We start from the raw sequence: 19,106 nt of genomic DNA, 5'->3' as shown, positions 1-19,106 counted from the left end.
ATGGGAATGCAGCAGTAAAAATAATAATAATAATAATCCTTGTCATTCAACAATAGTTGTCATTCAATAAAATTTTTTTTTTTTTTTTTTTGGAGACAGAGTCTCTCTCTGTCGCCCAGGCTGAGTGCGTTGGTGGGATCTCGGCTCACTGTAACCTCCACCTCCCGGGTTCAAGCGATTCTCCTGCCTCAGTCTCCCAAGTAGCTGGGACTATAGGCATGCACTACCACGCCCAGCTACTTTTTGTATTTTCAGTAGAGACAGGGTTTCACCATGTTGGCCAGAATCCTTGGTAGGTGGATCGCCTGAATCCGGGAGTTTGAGACCAGCCTGGGTAATATAGTAAAGCCCTGTCTTAACTAAAAGTACAAAAATTAGCTGGTGTGGTGGTGCGCACCTCTAGTCCCAGATACTTGAGAGGCTAAGGCAGGAGGATTGCTCTTAAGCCTGGGAGGCTGAGGCTTCAGTGGGCTAGAATCCTTGGCCTCAAGTGATCCGTCCGCCTCAGCCTCCCACAGTACTGAGATTACAGGTGTGAGCCACCGCGCCCGGCCGGCATTCAACAAATATTAAATGAATAGATGAATGAGTGAGTGAATGGATCTAGCCTTCTCCCTGCCTTCAGTGCCTTCACAGTCATTATTCTGGGGCTTTTCTGTCTAGGGCAGGTTTCTTGACAGCAGCACTGTTGACATTGGGGGCCAGAGAAGTCTTTGGCATGGGGGTTTTCTTGTGCACTGCAAGGTATTTAGCAGCATACCTGGCCTACTAGATGTCAGTAGTCCCTGCTCCATGCCCCAAGCTATGACAATCAAAAATGTCTTTAGAATTGGCCGAACAACCCTTGGAGGCAAAATGCCTGGTTGAGAACCACTGGGGGAGTATCAGGCTGACTGAGCTAGTATAATGGTTTTTATTATTAATATTATCCATAAATAGTTAAAAGTGGATGCTTAGGAATTAAAAACAAAAAGGTTAGGACATCTGAATGAAAGCCACTGAATATCCTGAGTCCTTGATAAAGCCAAGAATTTCAACCAATTATTATTTGATGATTACAATAAGTGGTTGTAATTGTTCAGGGAGTCAAAATTACTAAACATGATTGATTTGGCCTGGTTACTGTATTTGACTAAAAAGAAACACAGACAAAAACTTACCATAGTCCTCAATCCAGAGTTCTGTAGGCATACAGAAAGGCTCTAACACATCACATGTGTGGTTGTAATAACTCGTCTCCTGATCAGACTGATCTGAGATTCTAATTTTAAAAAATGTAAATTGGCCAGGAGTGGCGGCTCATGCCTACAATCCCAACGCTTTGGGATGCCAAGGTAGGTGGATCTCCTGAGTCCAGGAGTTTGAGACCAGATTGGGTAATACAGTAAAGCCCTGTCTTAACTAAAAATACAAAAATTAGCTGGTGTGGTGGTGTGTACCTCTAGTCCCAGATACTTGAGAAGCTAAGGCAGGAGGATTGCTTAAGACTGGGAGGCTGAGGCTTCAGTGGGCTATGATTGCACTACTGCAGTCCAGCCTGGATGACACAGTGAGACTCTGTCTCAAAAAAACATAAACCATATCTAACATTTGATAATACATATTGCCTTTTGACAATATACACCTTAAGTTTCATGACCCAGTAATTAAAACAATTTTTTTTTGTTATTTTCTATACATTTTCTAGGACATCTTGCAAGTTTCTAATTTCCAAAAACTTACTATGTTGGAATGAGCCCAATAAATAAAGAACTGAAAACTTTTTTTAGTCTTATCAATAAAATTATAAATTAATTTGTTTAAAATGTGGAACTTTCATTTTCAGAAGTGAAGAAATCCCCAGACAGATTTACCTTAAAGTTTTAGGTTCAGATAGGAGGCTTTGAGGAAAATGCCCCAAATTGATAGAAATGTTTCCCTCATTCCTATTTTGGTTGAACAATTTCTTATTGTTACACATGTGGCTAACTATATAACATTTAACATTTTCTTCCTTGAAAAAATGATTAACTCAAATTGCTTATAAATCTAAATGAATGACTTCTTATAACATACCTTTAAAACAAAGCAGTAGTCAGTGGGCGCTTTATATTTCATTTTATGCTGAGTCCCATAGTAAATGTTGACATTTTCGAACTGTATAAAACATGCCAGATCTCGAGATGTCTGAAAGACAGGGAAAAAAATAAAACTTCAACTGAGATGACAGTTAACAATTTTCCAGAGTTGTCCTTCACGGCATAACTAAGGATTACATTTTAGTAAAGAAAATATTGACTTTTAGGTAGTTTATATAAACATCTGCCATGTATGGTTCTTCTCAAAGGCAAGTCTGAAAGGTTGGAATGGAAACAGATATGGCCAAATTGGGGGACAATTTAGTAAGATCTATGCATAAATCTTTCCCAGTATGAAAGATATTGAATGTTCCCAACACAAAGAAAGGATAAATGTTTAAGATGATGGATGTGCTAATTACCTTGATCTGATCACCATACATTATATGTATCAAAACATCACTGTGTACATTGTGCATATGTACAATTATTATTTGTCAGTCAAAAAATAAAATTAATTTTTAAAAAAGAGTACAGCCAAGGAAAATCGGTGCCACTGACCAAGAAATGGAGTGAAAGATTATACTGCTGTTCTAATGCCTATCTGGGGACTCCCAGAGTCAGGATTGTCCTTCAGATGTCATTATCGATGCAGTCGAGACAAGGTGACCGCTTAGCCAGAAATTTCATTTTGACTTTTGCCATTTTAAGTCCGTGATGGATTTTGTGATTGAGCATTTAAAAAAAAAAGTCCCCCTCAGGACGAACAATGAGAGATAAACTTATGCTCAGTAAATTAGCACACACTTCATGCACTTCCTCCTCTTCCTCCTGAGAAAAAGGATTTCTTTCACAAGTTCTCTTTACTGCAGGCAGTGTTGCCATGGAAACAGAGACCTCTCCTCCACGGATAACAGGCACTGTGAAGGCTGCAGCCTGTAATCTACGTATTTGGTTACACTTCAATTACAAATGTGTTGTATTATTTTTTTCTTTTGCCTTCTATAATTCTTTACCTAGTTAGTGAATAGATGAATAGATGGCAGAACTATTTACACCTTAGTGCACAATTATTTCTTTACATATGCTTGTACATTCTTTTCTTACAAGATATTTTCTTCTGGATGTTCAAAGTTTACGTTTTTAAGTTACAAACTAAGGCATATTAGTCACAATTAAAAATATATATATATATTTAAATAATAAAATGCATATCTTCCTTTACCACCCCTTTTTCTTATTTTGTTCTTTTCTCCAAATGTACCATAGTTAATAGTTTGGTAGTATTCTATTCTGTTCTATTTCCCCACGTTGCCCAGGCTGGTCTTGAATTCCTGAGCTCAAGCGATCCGCCTTCCTTGGCCTTCCAAAGTGTTTGGGATTAGAGCTGTGAGCCACTGTCCCCTGCCTTCGTTTTCTTAACATTGCATCTAGGAGTCTTTCTATATCAAGACACATGAATTAATAGATGACATTCATTTTATGACTGCAGAGAATTCTACTGTACAGGGGTAACGATTTATTTAACTATTCTACTACAGAGGATTAGAAGTTATTTCAATATTTAGCTATTACAACAAATACTGTGCATATGCGCTTATATTTCTGTGAGATAGATTTGTCAAGCATGGAGCTGCCAATTGAAAGGATTTTTCCTCCCTTTTACATTTACATAGATTTTGCTAAATTGTCCCCCAGTTTGGCCGTATGAGTTTCCATTCCAACCTCCTAGGTGTGAGTGTCCCTTTTTCTTACCCACTTCCACCAAAATTTGGATATTGTCTATATTGTTTATTGTATCAATCTCATGTTTAATTTACATTTCCTGATTACTAGTGAGACGGATCAACTTTTAGTTATGCGGTGGCTACCAGTACTTCTTTTTCTGTAAACTTTCCCTTTAATGCTTTGCCATTTTTCTGTAAGTATGTTTATCTTTTTCTTATTGATTCGTGGAAATCTTTATATTTTATGGATATTCATACTTGTTTGTACATGTTGCAAATGTACTCTGTCACTGTAGTCAGTCTTTCACTTCTTGTTTGTTATCTTTGGCCAAAAGGTATTAAAAATAACTTTATAAGGTCAAATCTGTCCATTTTTTCCATTATAATTTTGAGTTTTTATTCTTGCTTAGGAAAGCTTTCTCCAGCTCAAAATTATAAAAACATTAACCTATATTTTCTTTCTTTCCCTCTCTCCCTCCCTTCCTTCCTTCCTTCCCTCCCTCCCTCCCTCCCTCCCTCCCTCCCTCCCTCCCTCCCTTCCTTCCTTCCTTCCTTCCTTCCTTCCTTCCTTCCTTCCTTCTCTCTCTCTTTCTTTCTTTTTTTTTTTTCAGGGTCTCATTCTGTCACTTAAGCTGGAGTACAGTGGCATAAACACGGGTCACTGAAGTCTTGACCTCCCGGGCTCAAGTGATCCTCCCCGATCAGCCTCCCAAGTAGTGGGGACTACAGGCATGTGCCGTCATCCTTGTTAATTTTTTTATTTTTTTTGTAGAGACTGGGTCTCCCTATGTTTCTCAGGCTGGTCTTGAACTCTTGGGCTCAAGCTATTCTCCCACCTGGGCCTCCCAGAGTGCTGGGATTATAGGCATGAGCCACCACACCCAGCGAACCTCTATTTTCTTCTAGAATTTTATACCATGTTTCTCTAAAGATATTTTAACCAATCAATAATTTAGTCTGGTACATGGAATGAGGTAGGAAATTATATTTCTAAATGGATATACAGTTATTTCAATGCTATTTGTTGAATACCATATTCTTTCCCCACTGCTGTGATATAAAATTCTAACTTTAACTTCTCTTATATTAGATGGCTGTCTGTCGACCTGTTTGTCTCTAGCCGTGCTGTTTTTATCTAATGTTTTGGCATGGCAGGAAATCTACCTGGATGTTCTTCACAATTTTGGGAAGGTCTATTTTGGAAGAGTGTCTTTTTTCCATGAACTTTAGAATCAATCTGTGAATTTCAAGTAAATAAAATCCTACTGATATTTTTATTAAAATTACCTTAAATTTATAGAAAACTGGGAAGAATTAATAACTTTTCATTTAGCAACATGGTACCTTTCTTTTCTTTTTCTTCTACTTTTTTTTTTCTTTTTTCTTTTCTTTTTTTTTTTTTTTGAGATGATATCTCACTCTGTCGCCCAGGCTGGAGTGCAGTGGCGTGATCTTGGCTCACTGCAATCTCTGCTTCCCGGGTTCAAGCAATTCTTCTGCCTCAGCATCCCAAGTAGCCGGGATTATAGGGGCCCGCCACCATGCCTAGCTAATTTTTGCATTTTTAGTAGAGACGGTGTTTCACCATATTGGCCAGGTTGGTCTCAAACTCCTGACCTCGGGCCTGCCTCGGCCTCCCAAAGTGCTGGGATTACAGACGTGAGCCACCACGCCCGGCCTGCAACATGGTACCTTTCTATTGATTCAGTTCTACTTCATTCCTCTTAATAAATTTTAAATTTTATGCCATATAGATCTGGAACATTTCTTGTTAAGTTTATTGTTAGGAATTTTGCATTTTCTGTTTCTAGTCTGCATGGATTCTTTTGCATTGTAATTTGCATTATATATATTGTTTGTGTAAAGAAAAACTTTCTTAGTTAATGCATTTATTTGGTTCTAACAGTTTTTCAGCTGAGTATCTCATATTGCTGGTAGACAATCATGTCAACTGTGAAAAATCAGTCTTTTCCTCTTCCTTTCTATTGGTTATACTTATTATTCTTTGCTTTAATGTACTAGTTCCTCAACCCAGTGTTAATGGTAACAGTGAGAGAAGGTATTCTTACCCGACTCTACTGTAAACACTTTTTTTTTTTTTTTCTGAGACATAGTCTTGCTCTTTCACCCAGGGTGGAGTGCAGTGGAGTGATCTCAGGCCACTGCAACCTCCACCTCCCAAGTTCAAGTGATTCTCGTGCCTCAGCCTCCCCAGTAGCTGGGATTACAAGTGTGTACCACCACACCAAGCTAATTTTTGTATTTTTAATAGAGATGGGGTTTCACAATGTTGGCCAGGCTGGTCTAGAACTCCTGGCCTCAAGTGATTCACCTTGCCTCAGCCTCCCAAAGTGCTGGGACTACAGGCATGAACCACCACACCTGGCCAAATGTAAACACTTTTAATTCTCATCAGAGTATATTGTTTGTTACACGTTTATTTATATGTACCATTTATATTCAAATGCCTAAGACATAAACATTTCAAAAAGAACACAAATTATTTGTGGGTCATTTGTGAGGTGCCCAGCGTGGGACTGGAATGACATGGCAGAGATGGGAAAGCATCAGATCTAAGGCCGGGAGCAGAATGGAAGAGGCTAAGGAGAACAGTAGCTGTCCTGGACCAAGAGTTAGCCATAATGCCCCTCCTGCCTTCCGGCAGAGACAAGAGTCTCCTTACTGGAGGTAGCGGACCTGGATGTTCACCATAACTTCATCGGCTTGGAAGTGTGGGTTAAGCTTTATCAGAGGAAGTTGGCAATGCATGAATATACCACTGGTGGTGCCCTGCATTTGGAAGGGAAGGCAAAATGCTTCTGCGTACCCAAGATACAGATTAGACATATATTAATGGTGAACAAAAGAGTGAAATGTCCTAATCCTCTAAGAAAGATCTTAGAGAGAGTTGATGGTCAGAATAAGAGTTAAAATTACATTTCAAGGAATAATTTATTACATATAAATTTGAGGCAATAATCCCAAATCACCAAGTAAAAGTTAAATGATGTCTAAAATATCCTGCTAAATTAAGCAGGGAAATTCAGAGTACACCTCAGAGAACGATTTAAAAATATTCAGAGTCTAAGGACTAAAATCTCAAGGAAAATCTAGTCCAGAGCCGGTGCAGTGACTCATGCCTGTAATCCCAGCACTTGGGAAGGCTGAGTGAGGCGGGCGGATTGCTTGAGTTCAGGAGTTCAAGACCAGCCTAAGAAACATGGTGAAAACCCATCTCTACAAAAAATATGAAAAATTAGCTGGGCGTGGTGCCATGCACCTGTAGTCCCAGCTACTTGGGAGGCTGAGGTGGGAGGATGGCTTGAGCCTGGGAGCCAGAGGTTGCAATTAGTCAAGATCATGCCACTGTACCCCAGCCTGTTGGTTAGAGTGAGACTCTATCTCAAAAGAAAAAAGAAAAAAAAACCTTATCAAGACTTCTAATACCTCTATGATTCCAGATAAAATAAATTTAACTATAATGACTATAGAACTATAAGGGTAAAAAGTCCTTGGAAATAGATAGGTAAAGAAACAAAATAATCTCTAGAAAAGTGCTTTTGCCATCATTTTTGAAACCTGACTTTAAAATAGATAAAATACTTTTACCTTCGAGAGCTATGGAAAAACTCAAGAAGATTTCAGTAATACTGTTCTATTTGTATACATGTTGCAGGATTATGGAATCTGCAGCAACAGCGAATGTATTTAACTTGCCACGTAAGGATTTCTTTAGTTTGACGCTTATGAAATGCTTTATTGCTAAGTGCTTTTTTTTTTTCTGACCTTAGTCTTCCCTTTGGGTACATAATAAATTCCAGAAGCCCGTAAAAGAAAATAGCGCCTTTTCCAGGATTTCTTTCCATCTTCTTTCAAATAAAGAGCTCCTTCCAGTTCTGGTACAATGATAGATGTTCCACAGAAACTTTCCTGAAATTGAGATTCCGACGACACAAGACACACATGAAAGATAAAGCACGCATTTTTATTCACATTTAAACAAACTCGCAAATTAGCTTTTAAACTAAAAGTCAATTGTGTGTACAGCTCTGATCGAATGCATTTGTTTATATTATATGCTATTTGCCAGAAAAGGGGAAGAATAACACATCGGTCAAGAATCCTGGCTCCTGAGTTACGCCTCAAGGCCTCCTCACCACTTAGCTCTGTGACTGTGGGCCATTAAACCTCAGTCCACTTACTTGTCAAAATGGAATAATAATAGCCCAACTTCATAAGGTAGGTACAGTCTTGGCATGTTGTAAAAGTAAGCATTTAATAAAAGCAATTAATGTTATTATAAAATGGAAGACAGAAAAATTATTACTTTCCTGGTAAGTAAAATAGTTACTATTTCATTGCTCGTAAATAGAACAATTATTATATATAATTCAACACATAAAATTGGGGAGGATAGTTAACGGGTACAAAAGAATAGAAAGAATGAATAAGACCTACTATTTGAAAGCAAAGCAGGGTGACTATAGTCAATAATAACTTAATTGTACATTTAAAAATAACTAAAAGAGTGTAATTGGATTGTTTGAGGGAAGGGATACCCAATTCTCTATGATGTGATTATGTCACATTCCTTGCCCATATCAAAATATATTATGTGTCCTATAAATATATACATATTATGTACCCACAAAAATTAAAAATAAAAAGAATAAAAATAAATAAGTTAATATTTTTTTCTTGGGATAGTTTTCAAAGAAGGAAGAAGGCAGTTATTAATACATCAGTATCAGAAAAGAATAACAAAGCACATCTAGATGTAGATTTTTAAATCTCAAAAGTTGCATAGAATTACAGAATTCTTAATAAATTTTGTCTTAAAAATCAATAGAATAAAATTATATATTATTCTATTTTACAATTCAAATAGTCAAATTTAGATTTCACTTTCTTTTTATAACTTTCAATATCTTCTCATTTAGTTTCATAAATGCAAAATAACTGGATTTTGCATCCTCCAAGTACATTTTTATGTAGTAGAGCTGGAACACATTTCTGTTCACACTCCCCAATTTCTCCCCAAATTTGGCTAGTATTAGTCATCCTGTTAATAGTCTCTTAAATTCAGGTTTTTACCCCCATTAGACAGCAGGATAATGATTTTTCATAGCACAGCACGCTTTGTATTTTCTTTTACATGCAGCTGTAAAACATTGCTGAAGTCCTGGGACAAGGACTCTCTTGTTGTGCCTCCCTGGGAAATGCCCGCTGTGCTCATGCTCCCAGGAACCAGAACCTGCAACACCTGAGCTCAGCATCTTGGGAGTGGCAGCTGGCTGTGGTAGCTGCTTGCTTTGGTATTGGGCTGTGAACGCAGGCAGGCAATAGACATGCGCAAGGTCTGGACGGAACCTTAGTGAACGCGAGAGGGCGCTCTTCAGAATGAGCCAATTGGCTCCAGGTAATGGGGCCGAGGGCATCACCAGGTCTTCTGATTTTTCAAGGGAGGTCCAAAATTTACTAACTCAGGAAAAGGTCCATGGATTGTCTCAGGGAAATACAACCTGGGCAACTCTAGCATGGCCATTTGTGACTTGAGATCTGGCACTCATTTCAGCTGCGTTATGTGCTGCAGAGCCTCGATTTTTTTTTTTTTTTTGAGACTGGATCTTGCTTTGTTGCCCAGGCTGGCCTTGAGCTCCTGGACTTAAGTGATCCTCCCACCTCAGCTTCCTGAGTAGCTGGGATTACAGGTGTGTGCCCCCATGCGAGGCTCAGAGCCTTGATTTTTAGCACGTGAAAACTCACTAGAAGTTTCCAAACAATCAATTGCCAAATGAACTTCTGGAACACGCCCTAATAGTGGTCATCACAGACATCTGTATGGTCATCAACACAGTGCTTTCGCCAGCTCCCTGAATCTCTGTGATGATTCAATACAATTCGGAAACTGAGGTTCTCAGGGGGGCGGGGACTGTCCCATTAGCAAATGAACAGTGTTGGGCAGGGCCACCTCCTGTAACGGGTCCCTGACTCCGAATCTCATGCTTCCTACCACATCTGAGATGTTGGGAGAGCATCTTAGAGGTCCCTTTAAATAAGATTTGGAAGTCTTATGTCTGACTTCCGTGGAGCACTTAAGTAATGAAACATATGGAATGCCAGAAGATGAGTTTTATGAGGATTTGTCAAGTCTTTTTAAAAGTCAAGAATTATGAATCCCACTTCATTTGTCTAAAGCCACATGTTGTAACAAATGACTCAAAAAAGAAAAACAGTTGAATGATCTAAACAGCTATAATTTAGTAATAATTTGATTTTAACACCCCAACTTGAAATTCAGTGTGTCTTTAGATTTTTCCATTGTTCTGGGAAGAAAATGACTTAAAAATAGATAGAGCAAACGTCATTCTCTTTCCTTCCATTCTGCAAAATTAACCTTACCTCGAGTAAGGATTCCTTGTTCTTAGCATTCATTTTCTCATTGGTTTCCTTGCTTTCTTTTTTTCCTCTGTTATCCAAGTAGAAATTCTAAATAAAATGTTAAAAGATCAGATCAGTAAGTGTTCATTACCATGCTAGACGCTGCAAGGAACTCACAGTCTTGCAGGAAAGAAGATGTTAATTGTGTGAAATAAACAGGGAATCAGAGCATATGCTATCAATCAATCATCAGGGCCTTCCCAAATGCTGATACCGCATGGCAAGGCAGGATTGAAACCTCCTCACCCTCCCATAGTGTACAATCGATGAAAAAACGAAGATAGAAAACAGTAGTGAAAAATACTTCATTTAATTGCTGAAGTCCATGCGTGCACCATGCATGTTAAATGCTGGAAGCTGGAAGTCCTCAAGGCACTGGCAAGAGCTGGAGGCTGGAGTGAAGGTCAAGCTCATGTCCTATGCTCAAGAGGGGAACTGCTCTGGCAGGCAGATGCCACATGGCAGCTCAAGGCCTTGTAGGGGAGCAGGATTCTGGCTTATCAAGAGAATCCAGAAATATAGATGTTAGTAAATGTTAGTGACCTCTTTTATTTTTTAAAAGAACTACCTGGGTTAATCACAACACAAGGTTTACTATTTAGCAACTTCTAAGGACAGAAAGAAGCAGAAAGGGCATTTCTGGAAAGAAAACCAGCCTAAACAAAGACAGGGAGGACTATGAGCTAAAAGCACTCATAGGCTGGGTGTGGCTCATGCCCATAATCCCACCACTTTGGGAGGCTGAGGCAGGAGGATTGCTTGAGCCCTGGAGTCTGAGACCAGCCTGGGCAACATAGTAGGACCCTGTCTCTACTAAAAATAATAATAAAAAAATTAGCTGGGCATGGCGGCATGCATGCCTGTAGTCTCATCTACTCGGGAGGCTGAGGCTAGAGGACTGCCTGAGTCCAGGAGTTCGAGGCTGCAGTGAGCTATGATCACGCCACTGCACTCCAGCCTGGGCAACAGAGTGAGACCTTGTCTCAAAAAAAGAAAATAAAAAAATAAAAGAACTCACAAGTGGATTCGTGGTCTCTGAGCATGGTTCGTATTAATTTCTGGATCATACTTTGTTAATACTGAATATCAACGGGGTGGCTAAAAATGAAGTGTGTGAGTTTCCAAAAAAATCACGAGCACTCAAGGACTAATTTTTACACAATAAGCGCAGCTGAGGTATCCATATGCACAGTGAAGATAATGAGTGACCACTGTTATAGTTAAAGTGCTGAGGATTTTATGTAAAAACATGGAGTTTTACAAAATCATACATAACAAAGGTATTAAAGGCAGAAAATGTATCACAGAAGCACTGTGACTAAATTAAGGACCCTCCCGAATCTAGGCACAAGTGTTTATTTACACCGTAGGAGTGTTTCTCCAAGTATAACTCCCAGACCACCTTGAAACTTGATACAATGCATGTTCCTGGGTTACACTGGAATCTCTGGGATGAGGCCTGGAAATCTGCATTCCAATATGCTTTCCAGATGATTTTTATGCACACTGAAGTTTGAGTTTTTCTTTTCATTTGCTTTTTTTTTAGAGACAAGGTCTTGCTCTGTTACCCAAGCTGGAGTGCAGTCACACGATCATAGCTCACTGCAGCCTTGAACTCCTGGGCTCAAGTAATCTCCCCCACTCAGCCTCCTAAGTAGCTGGGACTATAGGCATGGTGACACATGCTTGTAGTCCCAGCTACTTAGGAGGAAATATGTCAAGTACAATTTTTTTTTTTGAGACACAGTCTTGCTCTGTTGCCCAGGCTGGAGTGCTGTGGTGCAATCTTGGCTCGCTGCAACCTCTGCCTCCTGGGTTCAAGGGATTCTCTTTCCTCATCCCCCACCCCCCGAGTAGCTGGGATTACAGGTGTGCACCACCATGCCCAGCTAACTTTTTTTATTTTTAGTAGAGATGGGTTTTGCTATGTTGGTCAGGCTGGTCTCACACTGACCCCTCAGCCTCCCAAAGTGCTGGGATTACAGGCATAAACCACCATGCCTGGTCAAGTACAATTCTTTTGGTAATTCTTATTGAAAAAAGTTTATTTTAATATGTTTTTCCAAGACTTTTAAACTTTTACTTGTTATTTGAAAGGATGTTATATTATGAATTAGTGCAGTCATAATATAGAATTCAGAAAACTATTTAAATTTTAAATGTTTTGCTTGAAGACCACGACTAGCCATATTAGGTAGCACCTGCCAGAAACCTGTGCTAAGGCTTTACAGGCATGATTTCATTTCATCCTCACAAGAACCCGATAACACAGGTACCACTGCCCTTGTTACTTTACAGACGACGAAACAGAAGATTAGGTGATTTTCCCAAGGCCGATTAGTGGCAGAACGTCGAGTTATTAAATAATTTTTTTTTTTTGAGATGGAGTCTTGCTCTGTTGCCAGGGTGGAGTGCAGTGGTGCGATCTCAGCTCACTGCAACCTCCAAATCCCGGGTTCAAGCAATTCTCCTGCCTCAGCCTCCCAAGTAACTGGGATTACAGGCATGCACCACCACGCCCGGGTAATTTTTGTATTTTTAGTAGAGACGGGGTTTCACCATATCGGCCAGGATGGTCTCGATCTCCTGACCTTGTGATCTGCCCACCTCGGCCTCCCAAAGTGCTGGGATTACACACATGAACCACCATGCCTGGCCAAGTTATTAAATACTTTTTCTCAGCATTAAAATTCTCTGAGTACAGAGCCAGGCACAATGGCATGCACCTGTAGTCCCAGCTACTCTAGAGGCTGAGGCAGGAAGATTGCTTGAGCCCAGGTGTTTGAGTCCAGTCTGGGCCACACAGTGGGGCCCTGCCTCAAAAAAAAAAAAAAAAAAAAAAAAAAAAAAAAAAAAAAGAAAGAAAGAAAAAGAAAGCTTTAAGTACCATAGGGGAGAATCTAGCACAACAATGTGAATGTACTTAGTACCACAGAAAGGTACACTTGAAAATGGTTAAGATGATAAGTCCTGTGTTACATATACTTTTCCACAATAACAAAAAATGTGATCCAACACGAGTTTGCCCATTCATACAAGAGTGATTTCAGGGTGCTGCTAGAAAGCAAACCTTGGCTTAGGAAGGCCAGATATTTGAATCATGTATGATGAATTGGAAGCGTGAACAGAGAGCATAGTGAAGACTCCAAGCCCGGGGGCGGTGGCTCACGCCTGTAATCCCAGGCCTGTAGTCCCAGTACCTTGGGTGGCCGAGGTGAGTGGATCACCTGAGGTCAGGAGTTCGAGACCAGCCTGGCTAACATGGCGAAACCCTGTCTCTACTAAAAATACAATTATTTGGGTTTGGTGGTGGGCGCCTGTAATCCCAACTACTAGGGAGGCTGAGGAAGGAGAATCACTTGAGCCTGGGAGGTGGAGGTTGCAGTGAGCTGAGATTGTGCCACTGCACTCCAGCCTGGGTGTTAAAGCAAGACTCGGTCTCAGAAAAAAAAAAAAAAAAAAGAAAAGAAAGAAAAAAAAAAAGACTCCAGAGCAAGTGTTTGTCATCATCTGGGAAAGACAGAACATTTGTCACTCTCTGCAGGGAAGAACGTGTCTAAACCGTGAAGGGCCGCATTTCACCAGGGTGCCCTAAAGAGGCGGGATACGTAGCTGTACCTTTCTCTGAGAACTTTCTCTGACATACTTCTGACTTTTTCAGCTCCAGAATATCCTTCTAAGTGACCATGCTACACTATTTTTGTTTTTTATTTTAACGAAACAGCAAAAAACACAAAGTAAATCTGTGCTAGAGGAGGGCAGTCCTTAGAATAAGAATAATTCTTAGAATAATAAGACTGATTGCTTTCGGATCGGAACTTCCGCCTGTGGTGTGGGCGCCCACTCAATGCGGGCTGCTCTGGAGAAGTAGTGAGCAGAACTCAACATTTAGTCATTATATCCTGCAAATGGAAACTGGGTAAACCTGAGTCGAATAATAAAGGAACTTTAAAATAGGAAATGAGACTCTTGGTCACAGCTTGCTGTCTTTTCTCACAGCTTCTGGGAGTGCAACATTTGGGAACAGCTGGATAGGAAAGAAACAGCAAATACTTTTTAAACATCTTCTTGGAATAAAGAGTAAATCAAGCAAACAGTTATCAGGTCATGAAGAAATATTTGCGAGTGCCCTTTGTACATGTAAAACATCCCTGTTCTTTTTTTGGGGAGGGACATGATCTCACTTTGTCACCCAGGCTGGAGTGCAGTGGCGTGATCATAGTTCACCGCAACCTCCGCCTCCCAGGTTCAAGCAATTCTCCCACCTCAGCCCCACAAGTAGCTGGGGCTACAGGCACATGCCACCACGGTCAGCTAATTTTTAAATTTTTTTGTAGAGATGGGGTCTTGCTATGTTGTCCAGGCTGGTTTCAAACTCCTGAGTTCAAGTGATTCACGTGCCTTGGGCTCCGAAAGTGCTGAGATTACAGGCGTGAGCCACCATGCCCGGCCTCAAATCCCTGTTCTTAAGAAGGCTGCTATCACATGGAGAAGATAAATACAGATAGAGCATAGTGAGATGGACGGATGACTCTTTATCTATTGATGGGGAAGATATAAGAGACTACAAAAATTCAAAATGAGCCACCATCTAGAGATTTGCAGGAAGGAAAAAAATAACTATGGACTGAGATGGTCAAGAAAAGCTTTACAGAGGGGGTCAAAGTTTGAAGGAGGCCTTGAAAGTTGTTCAATGTTCAGCTAGGGGAAAAAAGAATGAGAATAGATTTCCAGGGAGGAGAACAAGCATGCACAGAGGCACACAGGTGTCTTTGGAGGACCAGTGAGCAGCCAGTCAGGCTAGAGCTGTGGGGTGAATGCAGCTCACTGAGTGAAGATCAGATCAGACCATCACTCCCAATTCTCTGCTCGCTGTCAGGTGACCGGGCAGTAACTTTCCCCAGAGTGGGTGAAGCTTATTTCCTTGCTTCACTTATGTTGGGTTTGGCCATGTGACTTGCTTTGACCAATAGAATGTGGCAGACGGGACGATGCATGGATTCTGAGCAGAGGGCTTGAGGTGCAGAGTGTGTTTCTGTCATTCACCTGTACTCTTGTCATTGACTGTGAGAAGAATATGTCACAGGTCTGTGCTGTCCAGGGCCAATCAGAGACACATGGGGCCGGACGCAGTGGCTCAGGACTGTAATCCCAGCACTTTGAGAGGCCAAGGCTTGTGGATCACCTGAGGTCAGGAATTCGAGATCAGCCTGGCCAAAATGGTGAAACCTCGTCTCTACTAAAAAGACAAAATTAGCTGGGCCTGGTGGCGCATGCCTGTAATCTCAGCTACTTGGCACGCTGAGGCAGGAGAATGGCTTGAACCCAGGAGGCAGAAGTTGCAGTGAGCTGAGATGGTGCCATTGCACTCTAGCCTGGGCCACAGGAGCAAAACTCCGTCTTAAAAAAAAAAAAAAAAGACATGGAACTACCTAAATCTAAGTCTAAGTTATACTCTGGAGCTAAAGACAGGCGACCTGCAGACCCAGGAGAGAGGAAATGTCTGTTTCTGCAAACCAGTGGGATTCTGAGGTAGTTTTTTTTTTTTTTTTTTGAGACAAGGTCTTGCTCTGTTGCCCAGGCTGGAGGGCAGTGGATCATAGTTCACTGCAGCCTTGAACTCCTGGGCGCAAATGATCCTCCCACTTCAGCCTCCTGAGTAGCTGGGACCACAGGTGCATGCCATCACACTCAGCTAATTTTTTGATTTTTTGCCAAAACTGGGATCTCCCTATGTTGTCCAGGCTGGTCTTGAATTCCTGGGTCCAAGTGATCCTCCTGCTCTGCCTCCCAAAATGTTGGGATTACAGGTGTGAGCTACCATGCCTGGCTTCTAAGGTTGCCTTTCATGCCTCAATACACTGACTAATTGCACATACCCACACTGGGTGGTGAGAAGATCCAGGGCACCGAAGTCATGGGTAGACCTTCCTTTAACACAGTAGCCCATGCTGGGGACCATAAAGGTGATTACTATGTAACTTTCCTTCTAATTACACCTGGTCCTGGATGGTCAGAGACTGCCCTTGGTGGGCTGAGGGAGGCTGGAAGGGAATGGAAGAATGATGCCACAAGGTATTAATACTTTTCTCCCACAATAGCTGCCAGGCTGGTGGCTGAGACCCTTCCACACCTGAGCAGAAGAAGCTGTGTTTCTGTCTCTGCTCCTCACTCATGCAGCCACCAGTAGAGTATAATCACCATCAAATTTCAGTTAAGAAACAGAATAATCTGTGGAATAAGAGTTGCCTAAAATATCAATAGTGATTATTGTTAAAGAGTGAGATTATGGGTGATTGAGATTTTCTTCCTTATATTTTCCTGAATTTTCCAACTTTTCCTTTTATAATAAATTGATATTATTATTATTAATATTTTGAGATGGAGTCTCACTCTGTCACCCAGGCTGGAGTGCAACGTCGCGATCTCGGCTCACTGCAACTTCCACCTCCCGGGTTCAAGCGATTCTCCTGCCTCAGCCTCCTGAGTAGCTGGGACTACAGGCACACGCCGCCATGCATGGCTAATTTTTGTATTTTTAATAAAGGCAGGGTTTCACCACTTTGGCCAGGATGGTCTTGATCTCCTGACTTTGTGACATGCCTGCCTGGCCTCCCAAAGTGCTGGGATTACAGGCGTGAGCCACTACACCCGGCCAGATATTATTTTTAAGTTAGCAAAAGAAAGTTAGTAGAAGAAATAAAAAGTAGATAATAAGGAACTTATTTGAGGAACTTACTTGAGGCACAACCTTACATGAACTGACTTTACAGATTCCTTTTCTGAAAAAGAGATTCTTTAGGCTTCTAGCAGTAAGAATGGCTTATGTGAATACTGGAATGATTTTCCATGTTCATACTCCTTCCTCAATTCTCAGACCTCTATTTTGGTTTCAGGTGACAGGGTTTAGGACACACTATCCCAAACTATGGCACCTTGTCATTTGAGAAAACAGAAGAAGCAAGAAGAGCCCTCTGAGCTCTTCCTGTCCTTCTCCTCTGAAGCAGGTCTTAAAAGAATCCTCCGACCCTTCTCTAAAGTAAGTCATAGGATCCTCGTGAGACAGGCACCCACCCTATACCCAGAGGAAAGGGATGTCCCTATCTCTGAAGACACAGGGACCCAGAGAAGAATTGGAACTGACCTTGCCAAGTTCCCCCAGTTTATTTCCATTAGATCATATACTTTTGTCCTGCAATCACACTTCTGCACGACTGTCCACAAAAATACCCAGTTCTTCCTGTTTCTTCGGATCTTCATTTCTGAAATCTCCTATGTTACTTACATTAAATAAATTTGTGTGCTTTTTTGGTTGTTGTTAATCTGTCTTTTGCAATAGTGACCTCAGCCATAAGCCTAGCAATGGGTTAGAAAATGGTTCTTTCTCCCCTACACAGGCAAAGTCACTGATTTTTGTACAGTAGGCTTTTAAAGTAAAACTGCCTTTATGAGGATAACACTGTTCTACTGCCCCAGCCCACTTTCCCAAAAGAGACCACATCTCCTGGGCAAGAGAGCCTCTGTAGGGGAGAAAAAGTCTTACCTTTTCCTCATCCATTGCAGAGGTCATGGCTGACACCCCTATAACAAGAGAGAGTAACAAGAGGAACGCAACACAAATTCATCTAACCAAAGTTTTATATGACATAGGAGCCTTCAGAAGTCAATATCCAAAGAAGCAAACTACGTATTTTTACGCTAAGTTGAAGACTGAACTCTGACCTTTTTTTTTTTTTTTTTTTTTTTTTTTTTGAGACAGGTCTCACTCTGTCACCCAGGCTGGAATGCAGTGGCATGATCATGGCCCACTGCAGCCTCGACCTTCCAGGCTCAAGTGATCCTCCCACCTTAGCATCTTGAGTGGCTGGGACTACAGGGATGCATCACCACGCCCAGATAATTTTAAATTTTTTTATAGAGATGAAGTCTCACATGTTGCCCAGTGTGGTCTCACACTCCTGGGCTCAAGTGATCCTCCTACCTCCCGAAGTGCGGGGATTACAGGTGTGAGCCACTGTGCCTGACGCTTTTTCTCTTGCCAAGATTCCCTTTTTTCTTTCCTTTTGTTTTTTTTAAAAAAAAAGAAAAAAGAAAGAAAAATAAACGCATAGATTATATGCAATCTTGCCCAAATCCTTTCTAAGGGGCCAGGGGAGTCATACCCTACAAACCACAAAATCTCATGAAATGTGTTTTTAATTAACTCTGTAGAGTGGAGCTTACTTTCCAACCTGATTCCGGTACAGTATCACATGATAGACAGCAGACCTTCTCATCTTCACGTAGGCATTCCTTTCTACTGACTTCAAGTCTTTAGACAAAGCTCAGTTCTTTCAACCAATTGATAACTCAAGAATCCCTAAAATCCACCTATGACATGTTAAGCCTCTGCTTTGAGATGCCCTGCCTTTTTGGGAACCAATGCATACCTCCCACATATTGATTTATGATTTTATCTGCAATTCCTGTCTCCCTGAAATGTACAAAACTAAACTGCAAGCCACAACTGCCATAGGCATATTTTTCAGGACCTCCTGAGACTGTGTCATCTGGACTCGGTCACTCATATTGGCTCAGAATAACCTTCTTTATTTAGTATTATTTAATATTCTTTAAATATTTTGGCATAATTTGTTTTGTTTTGTTTTTTTCCATCATCAATCTGATGAAAGAAGTGGTTAATTGTGGAGAAACATGATCCAATGGCAATAAACTGGGGGAGCTCAGCGAGGTCTGTTTGTTTTGATTTGTTTCTGTGTCTCTGCGTGACATTCTCCCCCCCAACCAGGTATGGGGCAGGACGCTTGCCACAGGAGGACCTTCCGGGGCAAAGGGAGGAGGTCAATGAGTGATCCTTCTAGGTTTCATGGCTTGCTTTGGG

At 41.0% G+C, this 19,106-nt stretch overlaps 1 protein-coding gene across 7 annotated transcripts in view; it reads right to left on the bottom strand.

Annotated features, from left to right (window-relative positions):
• APBB1IP (amyloid beta precursor protein binding family B member 1 interacting protein) overlaps nt 1–19,106 on the bottom strand; it is a 122,226-nt gene that overhangs the window by 17,439 nt on the left and 85,681 nt on the right. For all 7 annotated transcript variants that reach the window (XM_077946018.1, XM_077946020.1, XM_077946022.1 and 4 more), the window contains 3 exons: nt 10,187–10,273; nt 7,571–7,714; nt 2,056–2,166 (listed from right to left, as the gene is read on the bottom strand). In XM_077946018.1, coding sequence (XP_077802144.1) covers nt 2,056–2,166; nt 7,571–7,714; nt 10,187–10,273 — 342 coding nt within the window. The remainder of the gene's footprint in view (nt 1–2,055; nt 2,167–7,570; nt 7,715–10,186; nt 10,274–19,106) is intronic.

This window comes from Macaca mulatta, chromosome 9 (genome assembly GCF_049350105.2).
Source record: "Macaca mulatta isolate MMU2019108-1 chromosome 9, T2T-MMU8v2.0, whole genome shotgun sequence".
In the NCBI taxonomy this organism is placed as follows: domain Eukaryota; kingdom Metazoa; phylum Chordata; class Mammalia; order Primates; family Cercopithecidae; genus Macaca; species Macaca mulatta.
This window is presented reverse-complemented; position numbering and strand designations above follow the sequence as displayed.